The following is a 16259-nucleotide window of genomic DNA, read 5'->3' on the forward strand; positions in this document are numbered from 1 at the left end:
GAACTTTGCAATCCTGCCCTTGTGTCCTTACGCTGACTGTAACTGCGGTTACAAATCCATGGCCGTATTTCTACATCTGAGATAACCCACACTACCTGCCCGTTTTCCAGTCTGTTCCACACATCTCTCAGGCAAGATGATTCGATTAAGGAGACACATCAGCTAAATCCTGGTTTTGAGGACTTCCTGGCTTGTAAACCAGAGTGGCTCAACAGCTCCAATGGACGTTAAATATTTCTCCACCCTTCCCCTTGTTCCCAAAAAGGGGGAAAGGCAGCAACAGCCCCAGCTGACACATACTGGGTTAGATCCAGTTTACAGACACCCACAGGGATGGTATACAGGAGATCCACGTGTTTGGCGATCAAAACCCACTCTAGACCAGCGTGTCTTATCCGTTAACAACATATATGTGCCTTACACAGGAAATGTGTACCGCCCATAAGATTCCTGCTTCTCAAACCTCCTGCAGCTGACTGTTCCGCACAGCTGAGACTTGTCATTTAGGTGGATATTCAACATTATAACCCTCAATAGAAAAAGGGAGGAGCAAGCTCAGCGCCTGAAAATTGCATTTGATGGAGCCTCCCTTCCAAAATACCTCTGTTCACTAGAAGGATCTGAAATTACAGAATTATTTAACGAGGCTCATAAAGGCAGAGACTCATTTATTGAAATGCTTGTGATCATGTTGGCTCGCTACAGGTTGGTGAAATACCCACCTTCAGGGAAAGTACCGTACTGGCCAAATTAGTCCTCTGGATTTCGGGCACGTTGGTGGTTAGCATTTCATCTCGATAAGCACGTTCTGTATATAATCTGTAGCATTTGCCGGGTCCGGTTCTCCCGGCCCTTCCTGCTCGCTGCTTTGCTTGAGCCTAAAGGTAACGAGGCATCTCAATGAACAGGTGCAAACAAGTAAAATTAAATTAGTAACAGTTCACAATTCTACTTGTGTTGATAGAGATTCCCAATACAACCCAGGAAAGTATTATTCCTTAGGCACAGCCTCAGGGAATCATCAAAAATGGGATTTTTTTGTTGCTTCACTTTGCTTGGACGCCACATCATCAAGATACACATTACCAGCAAGAAAAAACCAAACCACACCAAACCTGAAACACAGAATTCCCACCTGTGAAATGGGTGTAACAACCAGCTGGTCAATCCCGGTCTTGGAGTTATACACTTTCTGCTTCACAAAGCCAGGATCGACCACGTAATATATTCCATCGATAGTCAAAGACGTCTCAGCAATGTTGGTGGCAATGACGACCTGCAAACACCACACGGATTCAGTACCAGTTCTGTCTCTGGTTCCAAGCCAACCGTGCTGCTTAATTAAACAATCCACTCTGCACGATACGAGCAGTTTGTATATCATGTAATATCAAAGTAGAAATTATTCACAGAAGAACAAAAACATGCTCTAAGCTATATAAGCCACCTTTTCTTTAAACTACACTTTTTCTGAAGTTAGAACTAACAGAATTAGAAGTGATAAATGCAATACATGTGATCAGCAGTGTAACACACCTCACGACTGAAATGGATCGGCAGAAAACGAAGCCATACTGAGCTGAAATTACCTTTCTGCTTCCTGGCGGGGCTGGGTCAAAGATCCTGGTTTGCATTTCACTGGGTAAAGCCGAATAGACCGGTAGGATAATTAACTCGGGCACATCAGGTCCTAGAGATTTCATCCTCTCATAGAGGATTTCACAGGCAGTGTCGATCTCTTCCTGACCAGTCAGAAACACCAAAATGTCACCTACACAGGAAGGAAATTAAAACAGCCACTGAATCATTTCTGTCCAGCACAACTCCTGCAGTGCGACATCTCCCTCCCTCCCCGTCTCCATTTAAAGCAGATGATCCCAAACTTTTGCTTGCCCCTACTCTTAGCCTAGAGTAACATGCTTCACTCTTTCACCCCACTTTTTCATTTTATTTAATGTATTTGCAAACAACATAGTGCTGAGAGCATTTTGCTCGTGTTACTAATATCTGACCCATGACTTACAGAAAGACCTTGCTCATCATTAGAGTATTTGAGTCACTAATCACCCTGGACCACTCTCCACTCACCCGGCGGCTCCGTTAAGTGGATCTGCATTACTGTGATCAGACTGGCATCCAAATAATCCGTCTCCGGCTCTTTTGTGTACAGAATTTCTACCGGGTATGTTCTGCCGGGAATTGTGAAGATTGGCGCTTCATAGAAGTACTGGGAGAACTTCACAGCATCCAGCGTTGCCGACGTCACTATCAACTTCATATCCTGCCGTTTCTGCACTGTCTATATAGGAAAGAAAGTCCTCAAGTCATTTATTGCCTTTGGGACTATTAAAATACGGCACTTGACTTCAGTCAGAGAAATATGGGCAGTAATATCAGGCGTTTTGATGTCTGTGTAGAGGGGCAGCTCATTCCAGCATTAACAATTTCAAACAATCGGCCACCAAGGTCGCATCTCAAACCTTTCCTGGCAGCAGCTGCCACAAGCAGCTGAGCGGAGGCAGCTCGGCGGGTCCCGATTACGCGAGAGCAGCCGCACAGCCACAGGCTCTGGTTGTGGTGGGGATTTGAACTTCCCTGATGTCTGTTGCAAGGACTGCTTGACCAGCAGCCACAGTCCAGGAGGCTCCTCCAGTGCCTCAACGAGAACTTCCTGATGCAAAGGGTGGAGGAGCCGCCTAGAAGAGGTGCACTGCTGGACCTCATCCTCACTAACAAGGAGGGTCTGGTTGAAGTGGTAAAGGGTGAGGGCTGCCTTGGTTGCAGTGACCATGAGATGGTGGAGTTCAGGATCTCCTGTGGCAGGAGCAGGATAGCAAGCAGAATTGCAACCCTGGATTTCAGCAAGGCAAACTTTGGCCTTTTCAGGCAATTGCTGGGGGAAATGCCATGGGCAAGGCTGCTTGAAGGTAAAGGGGCCCAAGATAGTTGGTTAGTGTTCAGGGACCTCAATGTTTACCGATATATAAAGGGTGAGTGTCACGAGGATGGGGCGAGGCTCTTCTCAGAACACTGGCCCAGGCTGCCCAGGGAGGTTGTGGAGTCTCCTTCTGTGCAGACATTCCAACCCGCCTGGACACCTTCCTGTGTAACCTCATCTGGGTGTTCCTGCTCCATGGGGGATTGCACTGGATGAGCTTTCCAGGGCCCTTCCCTAACATTCCGTGATTCTGTGAAAAAGCCTTTGCCAGAGAAGGAAGAGCAAAGCAAGAATGCTCCTCTGCTCACCCGTCCTGGACTGTAAATTGACATTGTTTCTGCTGAATTTTGCTTGCTTTATCTTCACACAGAGGCTCATCTTATGCAAATTTGGACAACAAACCCTTCGGAGCACTTGCTTTGCTTCAGAAGAGACTCTCAGAGCACAGGAACGAACTCGACCAGCGCAACCTTGCCTTTCCCTGCGCACTCCCACACAGACGTAGCACAGAAGACGCTGAAGCGATAAAAATCAAACGCTACGTTACCTTCTTCAGGAGGCCAAAGAGCACATCGGTGTGTATGGTCCTCTCATGGGCTTCATCCAGCATGATGATGGCGTACTGAGTCAAATCAGGGTCTATCAAGCACTCCCGCAGCAACATACCGTCTGTCATGTACTTAATCACGGTTTCAGGGCTCGTACAGTCTTCAAATCGAATGGTGTAGCCAACCTAGAAAAAAAGAGTTGCTACAGAATTAAGTTATAAGCACCATTAATTCCCAGTTTGATTATTCTGCAAGCTCGTTTTACAGCTTACAAGGGAACAGACACACGGACACAAGCAAACTAGCTCCAGGGCTAATTCTTCCTACTTTTCCTCAGGCTTAATTTGCCAGGTTCTTCAGGAAAATTCACCTCTTGTCCCAAGCAGCAGCCAAATTCCTCTGACACCCTCTTTGCAACAGACATCGCAGCCACTCTGCGGGGCTGAGTGCACCCGATCTTTCCTCTCGACGTGTACCCCGCCTCAGCCAGGTACTGGGTAATCTGCGTTGTTTTCCCAGATCCTGTCTCTCCAATAACAATCAGAATCTGGTTGTCATGCACAGCCTAGAAAAGGTCAGAACAGATACACCTGTCAAAATTATAAAACAAAATACAAACAAAAAATCAACACTATATCCAGGACCAGACTGAGCACCTACTGCTCTTGCTCCAGCTGCCCCAGACCAAAATTCACACGAACGTTCTTACGGATGAAGTCAGCAAACTGTTTAACTGTTTATCTGATCCATCCCTTGCCAGTATGATCCTATTTACATCAATAAATATCTGGAGCTTTATTAAAATATACAGATACATATAATCCTTTAAAATAATCACTGTGAACTACAGTTCCACACTTTAACTTGTGAACTGGCTATTTACCTGTCAACAAGCTAAACCACGAATATTTATTTTAAACTATTGTTTGCTCAAACAAGAATGTGATTTCAAGTCTCACCTGTATCAGCTGCTCCTTCAGTCTGAAGATGGGGAGACTCTCTCTCTGCTCAATGATGGAAAGCTGCGTCTTCTTACCGTAAGAAGCTTTGTTGCCACCAAACGCATGTTTCTTCCACTCTGGGATATCGTTGGGCATCATCCCAATACCTCGCATGTTTGCAGCGATTTGTCTTCCATCCACTAGAGACAAAACAATTCCATCATTACATTTGGGTTCCCACAGCGCAGACCCCGATGATCCTGCTCCTACTGTTCCATCATCCACACCTTCTGCACTTGTGCGTTTAAATATTTAAGTACATTAAATATTTAAGTACATGTATAACCCCACAATTACACTAACTTCCATGTAAAAAATTGCTCCAGCACCCATCGCACCTTTTAGTAACGCACCCTTGTGGGACAGCACGATATACCTGCACATTCCCCTTGACACCCCTATTTCCACTTCAGTGGAAACGTGTTTCTCCTGTGCCTGGATTCTGAAGCGAGGCAGACAAACACAACATCAAGACGTTTCTCCTGTGTTGCTCAAGTATCCCACCAAGGGCACAGTGCAAGCTCTGGTGTGTTCAGACGTACCGTCAGGGAGAGGATCCACCCAGTGCGTGTTGAGTCCCATGGGGATAGAATCCATCTCGGCTTCCCTCTGGGCTTGCTTGAGTTCTCGTCTTTCCTTAGCTAAAGCACTCTGCATCATCGCGGCCTGGGACAAGGAACCATCGGGATTCTGGAAAGGAAGACAAAAGTGAAGATTTCAAGCACTTCAATTATCTCTGTTGCCACTGTCCTTTGCACGATCTTCAGAAGAGGCTTCTAAAACAGTGCGCTTTTTATCTGAGTTCCAGAATATTTCCGTCAGCCCAACTAATATCCCTACACTGTCCAGTCAGAAGGATTATGGGCACAACCAATGAAAAATAAGTATTTCCCTACCTCCTTCTACTTCCAAAAGGTAAGAAAACGGAGAGCAGAACAAGCATGTTCTAACACACTTATGTGTAATGGCTGCTGCTGCAGGTTAATGCACATTTCAGGTCTGTTATTCGCCAGTTAAGTAAAACAGCTTTCTAAGTAAAGAAGGGATCTTCATTTCAGTGGCAATGTCCAGGTGGAGAACTCGTTGTTAAACTCCCGAATATTTATTAATTAAATCAGTTCTATTTGTTTTGGTCCTGGAAATCACCTACCTTTACTATTTTGATGGGACTCATATCCATGCTCTGTTTCGTATGACCTCGAAGGAACGGCGGCTCTTCTTCAACCAACTCAATCTCCAGGTCCTCATCTAAAATGCACGAGTAGATGATTTTTATCAAAAATTAAACACCTTTTAGGTACACAAAAGTACCTCTTCAACAGTCCTTCCTGGGTATTCTTGATTATGGCATAATTAGATAGTTTTACAAGTGAAAATACTACAAATAAAAAGAACATGCAGACAGAGCACATCCAAGTGTCACTAATGACAAGGCTCGAACAGCCCTGGTTTCAAACATTTAAGATGGCAGCAAACTGTGAGATGCTTCACATCCACTTATATCATCTTTTTGAATCAAAACACATCCAGAAACACAAGGAATTTACAAGAACAATAAGACTACTTGGAAATACTACCTTCTTCATCATCAACTTTAGGTAGAATCCCAGTCTCCTCATCAAAGTCGGGAAACTCCTCCTTGGAAAGCACATTGGCTGCGATCATCTGGGAACACAACAAACACGACAGGAATTTGTCAAACGCCAATCACACCGATGAGGTCTCAGTTCTAACGCTCTTGCCAGACTCGTAAAACAGGAACAGAGGAATGTCGTGATTTCAGAAGAAAGGAATGGGCGCACGTTCTGACACTCGTTTCCCCAAGTCATCGGGTCTCTGCGCAAATCGGCCTTTTGTTATTTGAAATCCCTCCAATACCAGACAGCGGCTTACACACCGTAGGACTGCGCCGACAATCAAAAACCACCTGATTGTCGCTGGATAACCGTGATCCCCCAGGTCAGAGTGATCTCTAGAGGTCACCTCGCCCAAACCCTGCCCAAGGCCGGGCCAGCCTCAGAGCTAGCACTAAGCTAGACATCCAAATCACACCAAGGCAGCAATTTAGAGGCAAGGAATAAGGTACACAAGCAATCCACCAAGGAGCTGTATTCTAGTTCATTAAACTCCCCACCGGTCTTCCTGACACTCTGTTTCCCTGGGTACAACGCACCTGTTTGATTTCCCACTTCTCCGGGTCGGAAATGCGGGTGAGGCGCTTTCGCTCCAGGCTGTCGTCCTCCACCTCCGGGGCGCTCACCAGCGACAGGTGACTGGGCCTGTCGGGGTTTCTCATCGAGGTTTCTTCATTGGTTTCTCCAACCAGGTTTCTCCTCCGGTTTGGGTTCAAATCTTCCCCAGTGTCTTGATCAACATCCTACATTAGATTGATTAATCAATCAGCTCTACCTATATTGCATTTCTCCCGATCTATTAATGCCGGCGCTTCATTTAACACAAGAGAAAAAGCAGAGTATATTTCTCAGAGAGACTGAAAATCCTATTTTGCTTTTTTATGTCAGCTGGTATTGTGAGGTGAGTGCACCCCAAGGCCTGGAACATTCTACACTGCCTTGGCAATGGCAGCGATGTCATTTGAAATGAAAAGACTACAAAAAGGAAAAGAACATAGCGGCAACTTGAGGTTTGCCGTGTCACTGAGCTCACGCATCGTCACAAAACTGTTAGGAATGTTTCATCAAAACCAAGAACCTACAGAAAATGACTCTTACAAGCCCTACAGAACGTCTTCCATACCTTCATGCTCAGGCTGGTTTTGGATCCAGTAAAGGACAAGACTTTGACTTTTACTCTTTGTCCTTTGCTCACAACATCAGCAACGTTGGCGACTCGTCCCTCTCTCCGAAGCTCCGAGATGTGGACCAAGCCCTCCCAACGCTTCCTGGAGGAGAAACAAACTGACAGCCATGAGATCTTGGACATCACTACTCCAACAGCCCTTCAAACCTCTCCGTCTGGATTAAAACACCCTGTTCCCAATGGATTGCTCGTGTTCTTTTATAAAGAACATTCTCTGCTTTCAGGTTTGTTTCTGAAACAGACCTTCATTTTGGTATCAAACCCCAGAATAACATCTTGTAACCTCGTGAGATACCAGCAGAAAAGAGAACTCGGATGGAAAAGCACCAGATTTATCGTGAATGTCAGAACGTACCTTAGTCCTTCCAGCTGCACAAAGCACCCAAACTGCATGATACTTGTGACTTTGCCGTTGTAAATGTCTCCGATGGAAGGTTCCTCGGGCGGGGGACGGTCTATGTGCTTGTCTCTCCATCTCTCGTTGCTCTTCTCGCCGTATCTCTCTCGATCCTTCCAGTCCCTGCTGGGACTCCGGCTCCTGCTCCTCGAGCGGTACCTGGATTTTCCCCTGTTCCTATCCCGAGTCCTAGAACGAGACCTCGAGCGAGATCTGTGCCGTCGTCTCCTGTCCCTGCTCCGGCTTCGGCTCCTCCTCCTTTTCTTTGCCCTAAAAAAACCAAACATTACATATTTACAGTGGCATTTGAAATCCAGGGCAGTGGTGGAGTCGGGCAAGAAAACAAAAATCTAGTCCTGGCATCTGCACACCAAAAAAAAAGTGGGTTTGTGGTGCTTTTGTGCATGTCAGGAGCCGTTTTCTGTGCCAGGTGCGTGCATCCTGTTATTTTCTCAGATTTAAGGTTCCATGATCGTAATTAATATTTATTGATCCCATTCATCCTACTAAAAACAGCAGTAACAGTTGGGACCTGGCAATAACCAGATAATCAGTCATGGAAAGTCATGGAAAAGAAGCAGAAAAGAAAAAAAGAAGGAAAGGGGAAAGCTGTCCCTAAGGCTACATGGAAACTGTGCGTTTTCCGCATTTTCTCTGTTGCTAACACCACCAATGTGACGCACTGATGGAGTCGCTATAAAAGGGGCGTCTGCTCTGCAGAATAACAGGTTTTAAGTGTTTAGCCAATATATATTTTGACCTTTCTGCCAGCAGGGCACAGCTCCAGCAAACCCGACACAAACGCAGTCCTGACCTGTCTGTGGGAGCAGAACAACAACACGGCATCGGTCGGGAAGTTTGCGCCCCACGGCTGCTCCCAAACGCCACAGACATTCCCGGTAAGAACAGGGGGATGAGGCAACGCCAACCGCCGCCATCCACCCAAAAGCGCCCCAGGAACCCACCGGTGGTCGCTGCTCCTTTGCTGGCCGTGCCGCTCCGCATGGGGCATCAGGGCTTCGAGTTCTTTAAGGGCATCGGCGGCCACTTTCACGTCATCTTCATCCAGCATATTCTGCAAGAACCCAGAACCACGCTGTGAGAAGGCTGAGGAAAAAATCTGGCGCAGAGAATTAATCTACAGGAAGGATAATGATTACTTAGAAGGAACATAAGATAGAAAAAGATTAGTCACGATGCATGATACAAGAAAATAGGTAATAAAGCTATTTTGCCCCAATATTGACAGAATTCCGCTTTTACACCATTTTAACACCTCCAATTATTACAGAAATACAAAATGCAAATCCCTTACAGCCTATGGATGTCCGAGATTCGTATCTAGTTTGTAACCCGTTAAACATTACATCAGGCTACAATTTCATGTCGCAAAAGCCTCGTCTTCCAGGTATTCTGCAAAATATCAACGTGGCAATTGCGGTAACAGCTCTTCTTGATAACTACACAATAATAATTCCTGTCTCTCAGTATTTCATTTCTCGTAGCCCACTTTTATTCATGCATGAGCAGGAGACGCTCACGTTAACATGAAAAATGCTAAGAGAAACAGCACAAGAAATTACGTTTTTACATATTCAAAAGAAACTGGAAGCGATGACCTTACCCTGATGTTGGGATTGTCCGGCCTGCAAAGGGCTGGAAACAACTCCTTCAGCTTCTCCTTCTCCGATTTGGGTTTAACAACCGTCTCTGATTTTGAGATTTAAAAACAAACAAAAGAAAACCCTCAAAACTTAGAAAAGCTAAAACGATTCACTCTTTATTTTTCTGTAATTGAATATGAAGTTCAACTTTCATCTGAGCGCACAGGTTGAGGCAGGTTTACTGAGCCTCAGTTCAAAGATTACAGCGTTACCTCCCTACAAGCAACATTCTGATTATTCGTGAATCTGTGAAACGCATAAATACTTTAAATAGTGCTCTCGGTACGTTTTAAACGCCCAAACAGCTTTGCTAATGTACCACAAACAGAGAGACTCTCAGTGCAACAATAAGATCCAAAATCTCATCTTACAACAGTAGAACAAACACCAAACGTGGCTTAAGAGTCCAAAACAAGAGCTCTGTTCTCACTGAGCTGATCAGAGGGACAAGACCGTGTGTACCTTTGCTCGTGGTTGGTTTCGGTGGAGGCCGCATCGTCTGTATGAGACGCAGCAAATTACTAATAAGGGAGTCCTGCAAAATTTAATGAAATACTTTAAGAAATGCCAGCTCGGTGGTTTTGCGTTATTACAAGGCACATGTGAGGGTTCAGCAGTAGAACAAAAAAAGAACACCTCTCTTTAAAATGAAAAGCTCTATAAAATACACCAGGACAAAAAGAACATGTAAACAAGGTTAAGATCTCACTTACAGTGAACTCAGCCCCATTCTTCAAAAGAACTGCTTTAAATGTGTCAAACGTAGTATTTTTCTCAGCGAGACTTATCACAAACTCGGCTGTGAGGAACAAGCAGGAAGTAAATGAAAAGAAATCATTAAAAAGCAGTAGAAATACCCCATATTTGGATAAAAGCTTTCTCCTGGCAACGCAGTGACCAGACAGGAGGTTTTTCTCTTGACAGACAGACCTGTGTTCCAGTCTGTGCCCGTTGCCCCTCACCCTGGCGTTGGGCACCACTGAACAGTCTGGTCCATCTGACACCCACCCTGGGATATTGATCCCATTGAGCAGATCCCTCTCAGCTTCTCCAGCTGAACAGCCCCAGCTCTCAGTGTCTCAGCACAAAGATGCTCCGGACCCCTCAGCACCTTTGTGTCCCTCCCTGGGCCCTCCCCAGCAGCTCCTTGTCCTTCTCAACGCGGGGAGCCCAGCACTGGACCCAGTTCTGCAGATGTGGCCTCACCAGGGCAAGTCCTTTTACAGGAGCCTAGATCCAGGCATTTTCTCGCGCTCACTGCGAGCTTTTTGAAGAAAAATCATTAGCTTTTTCAGAGTTCGAAAAGCCCCTTGGCCAGACGCGCCCTGACCGCCACAAACGGCCACAACAGCCCCTCCCGGAGCCGCCGCCAGGCCCGGAACGCGACAGACACCAGCAGGTCCCCCCAAAGGCCGCGGGGCCGCGGCCCGTCGCTCACCCAGGTCCTTGTCGTTGATGCCCAGGTGGTTGTCGAGCTCGGTGCAGACCTTGGAGACCAGCGACAAGTACTCGAGCTTGGCGAGCTCCTCCAGGGCCACCAGGTCCGCCATCATCCCGCTCCCCCCTGCGCAAGCGCGCACCCGCCGCCACTTCCGCATCCGGGGACGCGCTGGAGGCGGGGCGGTGACACCGACCATAGAGAGGGCGGAGGGTGCTAGAACGGCTCGCGCCTCGGGCCGGTCTGAGGCGAGCTCGGTGGTTAGGGGCGGAGGAGGTGGCGTTTCCACCTTGTACAAAGGGGCTACAGCAGCGGGGAAGGGGATTTTTGGCCCCTGAGGGTGGTGAGAGCCTGGCCCAGGTTGGCCAGAGAGGTGGTAGATGAACCATCCCTGAGACACCCCAGGCCAGGCTGGACGGGGCTCTGAGCACCCTGAGCTGGTGCAGATGTCCCTGCTCATGGCAGGGGGGACACTGGATGCACTTCGGAGGTCTCTTCCCACCCAAAGTATTCTGTGATTCCTTGAAGACCCACTTTGCAGAGACAATAATCCATCTCTGGTTGCATAAAGTCCCTTTATTTGTGAACAAGTGGATAACAGCAGCAGAGAGGCACAGCTGGAAACTCAACAGCTGGGGAGCGCAGAGCAGAATCACCGAAGTGGCAAATACAAAAACCCTCACAGAGCTGAGGTTCTGAGACACGGATTAGCGCCAGCATCGTGTTAATGGTTGCTCCTGATGATCCCGAGGCTCTTTTCCAACCAAAACGAGTAGGTGAAAATAGCTGCAATCCGAGGGCAACAGAGCCCAAGTTTCGCATGAGAGATGTAAAGTCTGACCATGAAACACTGAGTCTCCTGTTTAAGGCAGATTGAGAACAAGCCCCAGAAGGTTGTCCCCCCGTGCCCTGTCTTTGGGGCGGCTCTGCCAGCCGTCCCCTCAGGGCGGCGTGGGGGGCAGCGTGGCGTTCCCCCGGCAGTCCACGTACTGGTAATCTTCAAACAGCACCTGCTCCGAGTGACACAGGTACGTGCACGTCAGGGTACCCCTGCACGGCAAAAGCAGACCAGAAGCGATTAATTAACACTTCTCCTAATGGCCCATGGGGAGCTCCCGCCGCCCTTCTGCTTTGTCCCTTGACAGCTGTCACTCAGGAGTTAAGAAACAACGGTGACACAGATCTTAGCTGTAGCTCTGAACCAGGCAGCACTTACTGTACATGCAGCAGAACGTTGTGAACTTTGACTTTTGCCCAGGTGCAAATGTTACTGCAAGAGAAAAGAGAGTTAATTAGGTGCGAGATGCCTACACACCTCCTGCCCTCGATTATTCCATCACTTCTCCCAACAAGTCTGTCTTTGCGATACTCTGACAACAGCTATGCAGCTCAAGCTCTTCAAGAACAGCAGTATCTACAGCAGGAAAACGTGTTTTTGCCAGTTTAACTAATTCTGGATTTAATAAGATCGGCCTCATAAATATGCAACGCACCACCCTGTCTGCACAGAGGTTTTGGTTGCTATAAACCTCAGTTTGCAGGTCGTGTGCAGAGCAATGCCGTGTGCACAAGGTGCCTCTAGCTGCTCGCAAATGGAGCATTTCAAGTGGATAATATAGGAATTGAATTGACATCATCACTTGTTCATCAAAATGTATGGAAAATGACATTGTTGAGCCAACACTGAGCAGAGAACACCAATAAATAGGGAAGGAAATGAGTTTAAAATGGATGTGTGAGACTTGTATCCGAATAATCTCCATACAATAAACTGAAAAAGATAAACTCAGCTTTGCTCTACAGACAGGACCGGCACAAGAAATCTAGTCAGGAAAAGCCTAAAACATTAATGTTATTTATGAACTAAGAGAAGAAATCTTTAAGAATTACTCACTAGGTGTTGCTGTCCAATATCGTACTGGCCACTGTATAATAGATCTGCAAATGTGAAGAGAAGAGAGAGCAGGATGCACACAGGAACTCGGTTACACTTGTGTGCAATGCAGAGAGCCGCAGGAGGGAGAACTGCACTCTCATTAGGTGCCTCGTTATATTTCAAGATAATAACCATCACCCCCCTGTCCAGGACACCTGGATTTAGGAGTAAATAGAAGCAACAGCAGAGCTCACCTGGCCGCTCTGCAAGGGGCTCATTTTCAGCAGGGTGTTCATGGTGGTCTTCCCGATCACCAGGGACTGGTGCAAAACCTCTACGTCCAGCTGCACAACCGTGACCCAGTAGAAGTTGTTATTAGTTATGTTCAGCACGTTCTAGGGAGAGAAATAATAACTAAAGAACCACCTAAAACACAAATCGCCTTGCAGCAGGGCCACACAGAATCATAGAATCATTTTGGTTGGAAAAGCACAACAAAATCACCGAGTCCAACTGTTCCGCCACCCCCGTCCCTGCCCCATGTCCTGAGAACCTCATGTCCGTCTGTCCAGCCCTCCAGGGATGGTGACTCCAGCGCTGCCCTGGGCAGCCTGTTCCAATGCCCGACGACCCCTCCAGATCTGCCCTGTGACTGTGAGCAGAGCGCTTACCGTCAGGTTGAGGTACACGCTGGTGCTGGCGGCATTAAAACCAACGGAGGAGGCGTTCAGCCCTGCGGGCAGCACGGGGATGGAGCGAGGGAACAGGAAGAAGATACTGAGGGACGCTGTCAGCAGGCAGATCGTCACAGCAAGACACACGTAGAGCTTCCTGCAAACCAGCACGGTTTGTCAGCACCCGCAGCCCAGCGGGGAAGGCGATAAATCCTGGGTGCCAGAAAACCAGGATGGGTTCGTGCAGGACTATTTGCCAGCTACCAAATGGCAGCGGGGTACAGTCCTGCCCGCTGACGTGGTGCCTTGCAGTACAAATTGCTAGAGATCCCCAACAGCTGCACACGGTTAACGCCAACCTTACTGCAGCACAGAGCACAAAGAGCAAAACACCCCAAGGACTGAGGCTTTCCTGCACCTGGTGCAGGAATATTCACAAGATAAGAAAAGGAGAAAGTGTAACAGGACTTACGTTCGTCTGGGCTTCAGCCTCTGGTCACCGTATGGAATCAGAGCCACCAGCTGCCTCTCTTGCTCTGGAAGAGGTGGCAGCAGCTCAGAGACCACACGAAGGATGTGAGTAAATAATGCAAATTGTGTTGCAGAATGTGGCACGGCAGCGTCGGCTCCAAAAAGCACTGACACAGCACACAGAAGAATCACCTACCCCTGGGGATCCTCCCTGTCCCCTGACACGTTGGGCAGTTGACGCAGCGCCGACGTGCAGCGCCCGCACAGGGCACGCGGGACGTCGCGGGGTCACCGATGCTGGCGTAACCGGCGATTTCGTCTTCAGCATCCAGCTGCTTGGGCAAGATCCGTTTGCCTTCCCTCTCCTTTTGCTCAGGTATTTTCCAGAACTCGGAGGCGCTTCCACCCATGGCAGGAGGAAAATTCTCACTAGGCGTCCAACACAAAAACGCATTAAGAAAATTGTCTCTGTGAGCCAATCTCCCAGAGCAGCACCATCAGCATTTGTAGTAATCACAAGTATCCTAACATTTATAGGAAAGTTCTAAAGTTGCTTTAAAAACTGAGTTAGTGCAAGTTACTCTTTTAAACATACACTGATTAAAGGAAAAGCATCTGAGAGCACCACCCTACAGAACAGCATACCAGATTCTTCTTTATCTCACAGCTCCGGAAGATTCTGAGATGACAACGTAGCCCAGAAGTGGAAGTGCCACGTTCTTGGCTGGTCATTATTCACCTGCATCCAACAGGGAGCTCAGCTGAACATCAAGGCCTTGGCATTTCCAATCAAGCAGAGCGTTACTAACAGTAACCTGACTAAAATCAAACAGTGCGCAATCTACAAGAATATAATCAATTTTTAAAACTTAAAAATACAGTTGAACTCATTTTCCCACGCTTTTGGCAATCAAAAACCTTTACATCAGCTCCCAATAATCATCATGAAAGCATTAACAATACCAAACCATGTATTTTCATCATAAAGACAGCAGTTAATGCAGTTTCCTACCTGTGCCAGCGTTCCCCTCTCTGCAGCCTTGTTCCAGCCTCTCACATGCAGGTAGGCTGCTCAGCTTGGTAAACAGCAGCCTCTCTATTTGCCCAGGTGATCAGGAGGTTTTGCATGAGTAACGGCTCAGGGGGTTCATGGTGGGGATGAAAACGGACGCCTGGCAGCGCAGAACCACGGGGACAGAGCTGCGGGGCGCAGGTTCACCCCACAAGCCTGGGCCACAACAGCAGGACGGGCTGATTCCAGAAGCAGCTGCTGGTTTCCTTGCTGGTAAAGGAAGAACCGGGATCTCACCGAACCGGTGGCAAAGAGACCCGGCTGCGCAGACTGGGGGGCACAGAGGGACCCTTCAGCACCCCAGACTGTGAAATTCAGCAAGGTGTTCCCCAGACCCCCAAGGTAATTCAGCGTTCCCAGTCCTCTCGCAGCAGGCAGAGGGGGTGGGAGGGATGAGGACGCCCGAATGATCCAGGCTTTTCCTTTTCCCCCTTTTTCTGAGGGAAGGGCCTCTTGAAGTACCACAAGTCCCCACCTCTGCAGTCTCTTGAGGGCTCCAGACAGCAAATCTGTGGCTCTACCCGCACTCCCAGTTAATGTTTACCAGCTTTTCAGACACAAGTGGTGAGGAGGAGCAGCAGCCTGTTCACAGAGCTGCGACAACACAAAAGCTGGAGAAATCATGAGTGGGTAACACAGAGACCAAGCTAAAGGCGCAGAGACTGGAATCACAGAATCATTCTGGTTGGAAAAGACCTTTACGATCAGAGTCCAACCATTATCCCACCCTGGCACTGAATCTTGTCACCGAGAACCTCATGTCCGTCTGTCCAGCCCTCCAGGGCTGGTGACTCCAGCACTGCCCTGGGCAGCCTGTTCCAATGCCCCACAGCCCTTTGGGGAAGGAATTGTTCCCAGATCCAACCTCAACCTCCCCTGGCGCAACTTGAGGCTGTTTTGTTGTATCACTTGTTAACCCCCAGGTCCCTCAGCTGCTCCCATCACACTTGTGCTCCAGCCCCTCAAGGGCTTTCTTGTCATGAGGGGCCCAAAACTGACTCCTGCAACTGAGGTTTGGGCTCCCCAGTGCCCAGCACAGGGACGGTCACTGCCCTGGGCCTGCTGCCCACACTACTGAACCCCATGTCCTGCCTCTCCGGTTCCCCATAACCCCCCCACCTCTCCCCCATGCACCGGCCCAGCTGGGACAGTCCCCAGCTCTGCGAGGGGAAGCGAACGCAAAGCTGGGAACTACCGCGACCTTCAAGCTCAGCTGGTGCCCCGTTAAGGGACCAAGGTACAAGGGGCAGCGCTGACCCCCGCAGGCCCAGAGTCATAGGGCCCATCCGGCCACCCCCCTGCTTACCGGTTGCCCGTGGACAGCGGCCAAGCCTTGCAAAGCGGAACCGAAAGCGCCGGG

General features: G+C 48.3%; 2 protein-coding genes across 9 annotated transcripts in view; both read right to left on the bottom strand.

The window, feature by feature from the left end:
- The window catches only part of DHX8 (DEAH-box helicase 8), a 30377-nt gene that overhangs the window by 6955 nt on the left and 7163 nt on the right, over window positions 1-16259 (bottom strand). For 4 of the 6 annotated variants that reach the window (XR_010467684.1, XR_010467683.1, XM_065039159.1 and 1 more), the window contains exons 1-18: window positions 10807-10968; window positions 10082-10167; window positions 9831-9903; window positions 9329-9414; window positions 8670-8779; window positions 7663-7974; window positions 7245-7389; window positions 6661-6864; window positions 6065-6152; window positions 5638-5735; window positions 5030-5177; window positions 4446-4627; window positions 3857-4051; window positions 3486-3671; window positions 2089-2299; window positions 1590-1771; window positions 1136-1276; window positions 723-878 (exon numbers count right to left, since the gene is read on the bottom strand). Coding sequence is in view for 4 of the 6 variants with exons in the window: in XM_065039159.1 (XP_064895231.1) it covers window positions 723-878; window positions 1136-1276; window positions 1590-1771; window positions 2089-2299; window positions 3486-3671; window positions 3857-4051; window positions 4446-4627; window positions 5030-5177; window positions 5638-5735; window positions 6065-6152; window positions 6661-6864; window positions 7245-7389; window positions 7663-7974; window positions 8670-8779; window positions 9329-9414; window positions 9831-9903; window positions 10082-10167; window positions 10807-10966 (2763 nt within the window). In the remaining 2 variants the exon portion in view is untranslated. Of the gene's footprint in view, window positions 1-722; window positions 879-1135; window positions 1277-1589; window positions 1772-2088; window positions 2300-3485; window positions 3672-3856; window positions 4052-4445; window positions 4628-5029; window positions 5178-5637; window positions 5736-6064; window positions 6153-6660; window positions 6865-7244; window positions 7390-7662; window positions 7975-8669; window positions 8780-9328; window positions 9415-9830; window positions 9904-10081; window positions 10168-10806; window positions 10969-16259 lie in introns of those variants that run through there. The other 2 variants (XM_065039160.1, XM_065039161.1) reach the window with 2 other exon arrangements.
- On the bottom strand, window positions 11363-16184 carry TMEM106A (transmembrane protein 106A). 3 transcript variants are annotated; one of them, XM_021281037.2, is made up of 9 exons: window positions 14840-16184; window positions 14473-14566; window positions 14024-14256; window positions 13829-13892; window positions 13354-13513; window positions 12937-13077; window positions 12701-12744; window positions 12023-12076; window positions 11363-11856 (listed from the first exon to the last, which is right to left on the bottom strand). In XM_021281037.2, exons 3-9 carry the CDS (start codon window positions 14235-14237, stop codon window positions 11748-11750), a joined length of 786 nt encoding a protein of 261 aa, XP_021136712.2. In that variant the 5' UTR covers window positions 14238-14256; window positions 14473-14566; window positions 14840-16184; the 3' UTR covers window positions 11363-11747. The 3 variants fall into 3 exon arrangements, with proteins under 3 accessions (XP_021136712.2, XP_064895486.1, XP_064895487.1); XM_065039414.1 differs by lacking the exon at window positions 14473-14566; XM_065039415.1 differs by lacking the exon at window positions 14840-16184 and having other exon boundaries at window positions 14473-14833.

Source organism: Columba livia, chromosome 23 (genome assembly GCF_036013475.1).
Source record: "Columba livia isolate bColLiv1 breed racing homer chromosome 23, bColLiv1.pat.W.v2, whole genome shotgun sequence".
Taxonomy (NCBI): domain Eukaryota; kingdom Metazoa; phylum Chordata; class Aves; order Columbiformes; family Columbidae; genus Columba; species Columba livia.

Bases quoted from the DNA above. Each gene is read 5' to 3' on its own strand.
- TMEM106A (XM_065039414.1), bottom strand. From the start codon at position 14,237: ATGGGTGGAAGCGCCTCCGAGTTCTGGAAAATACCTGAGCAAAAGGAG. The intron at 13,893-14,023 runs GTAGGTGATTCT...CACCTCTTCCAG, and splicing joins GACAGGGAGGATCCCCAGGG to AGCAAGAGAGGCAGCTGGTG. The intron at 12,745-12,936 runs GTGAGCTCTGCT...TCACATTTGCAG, and splicing joins GCCCCTTGCAGAGCGGCCAG to ATCTATTATACAGTGGCCAG.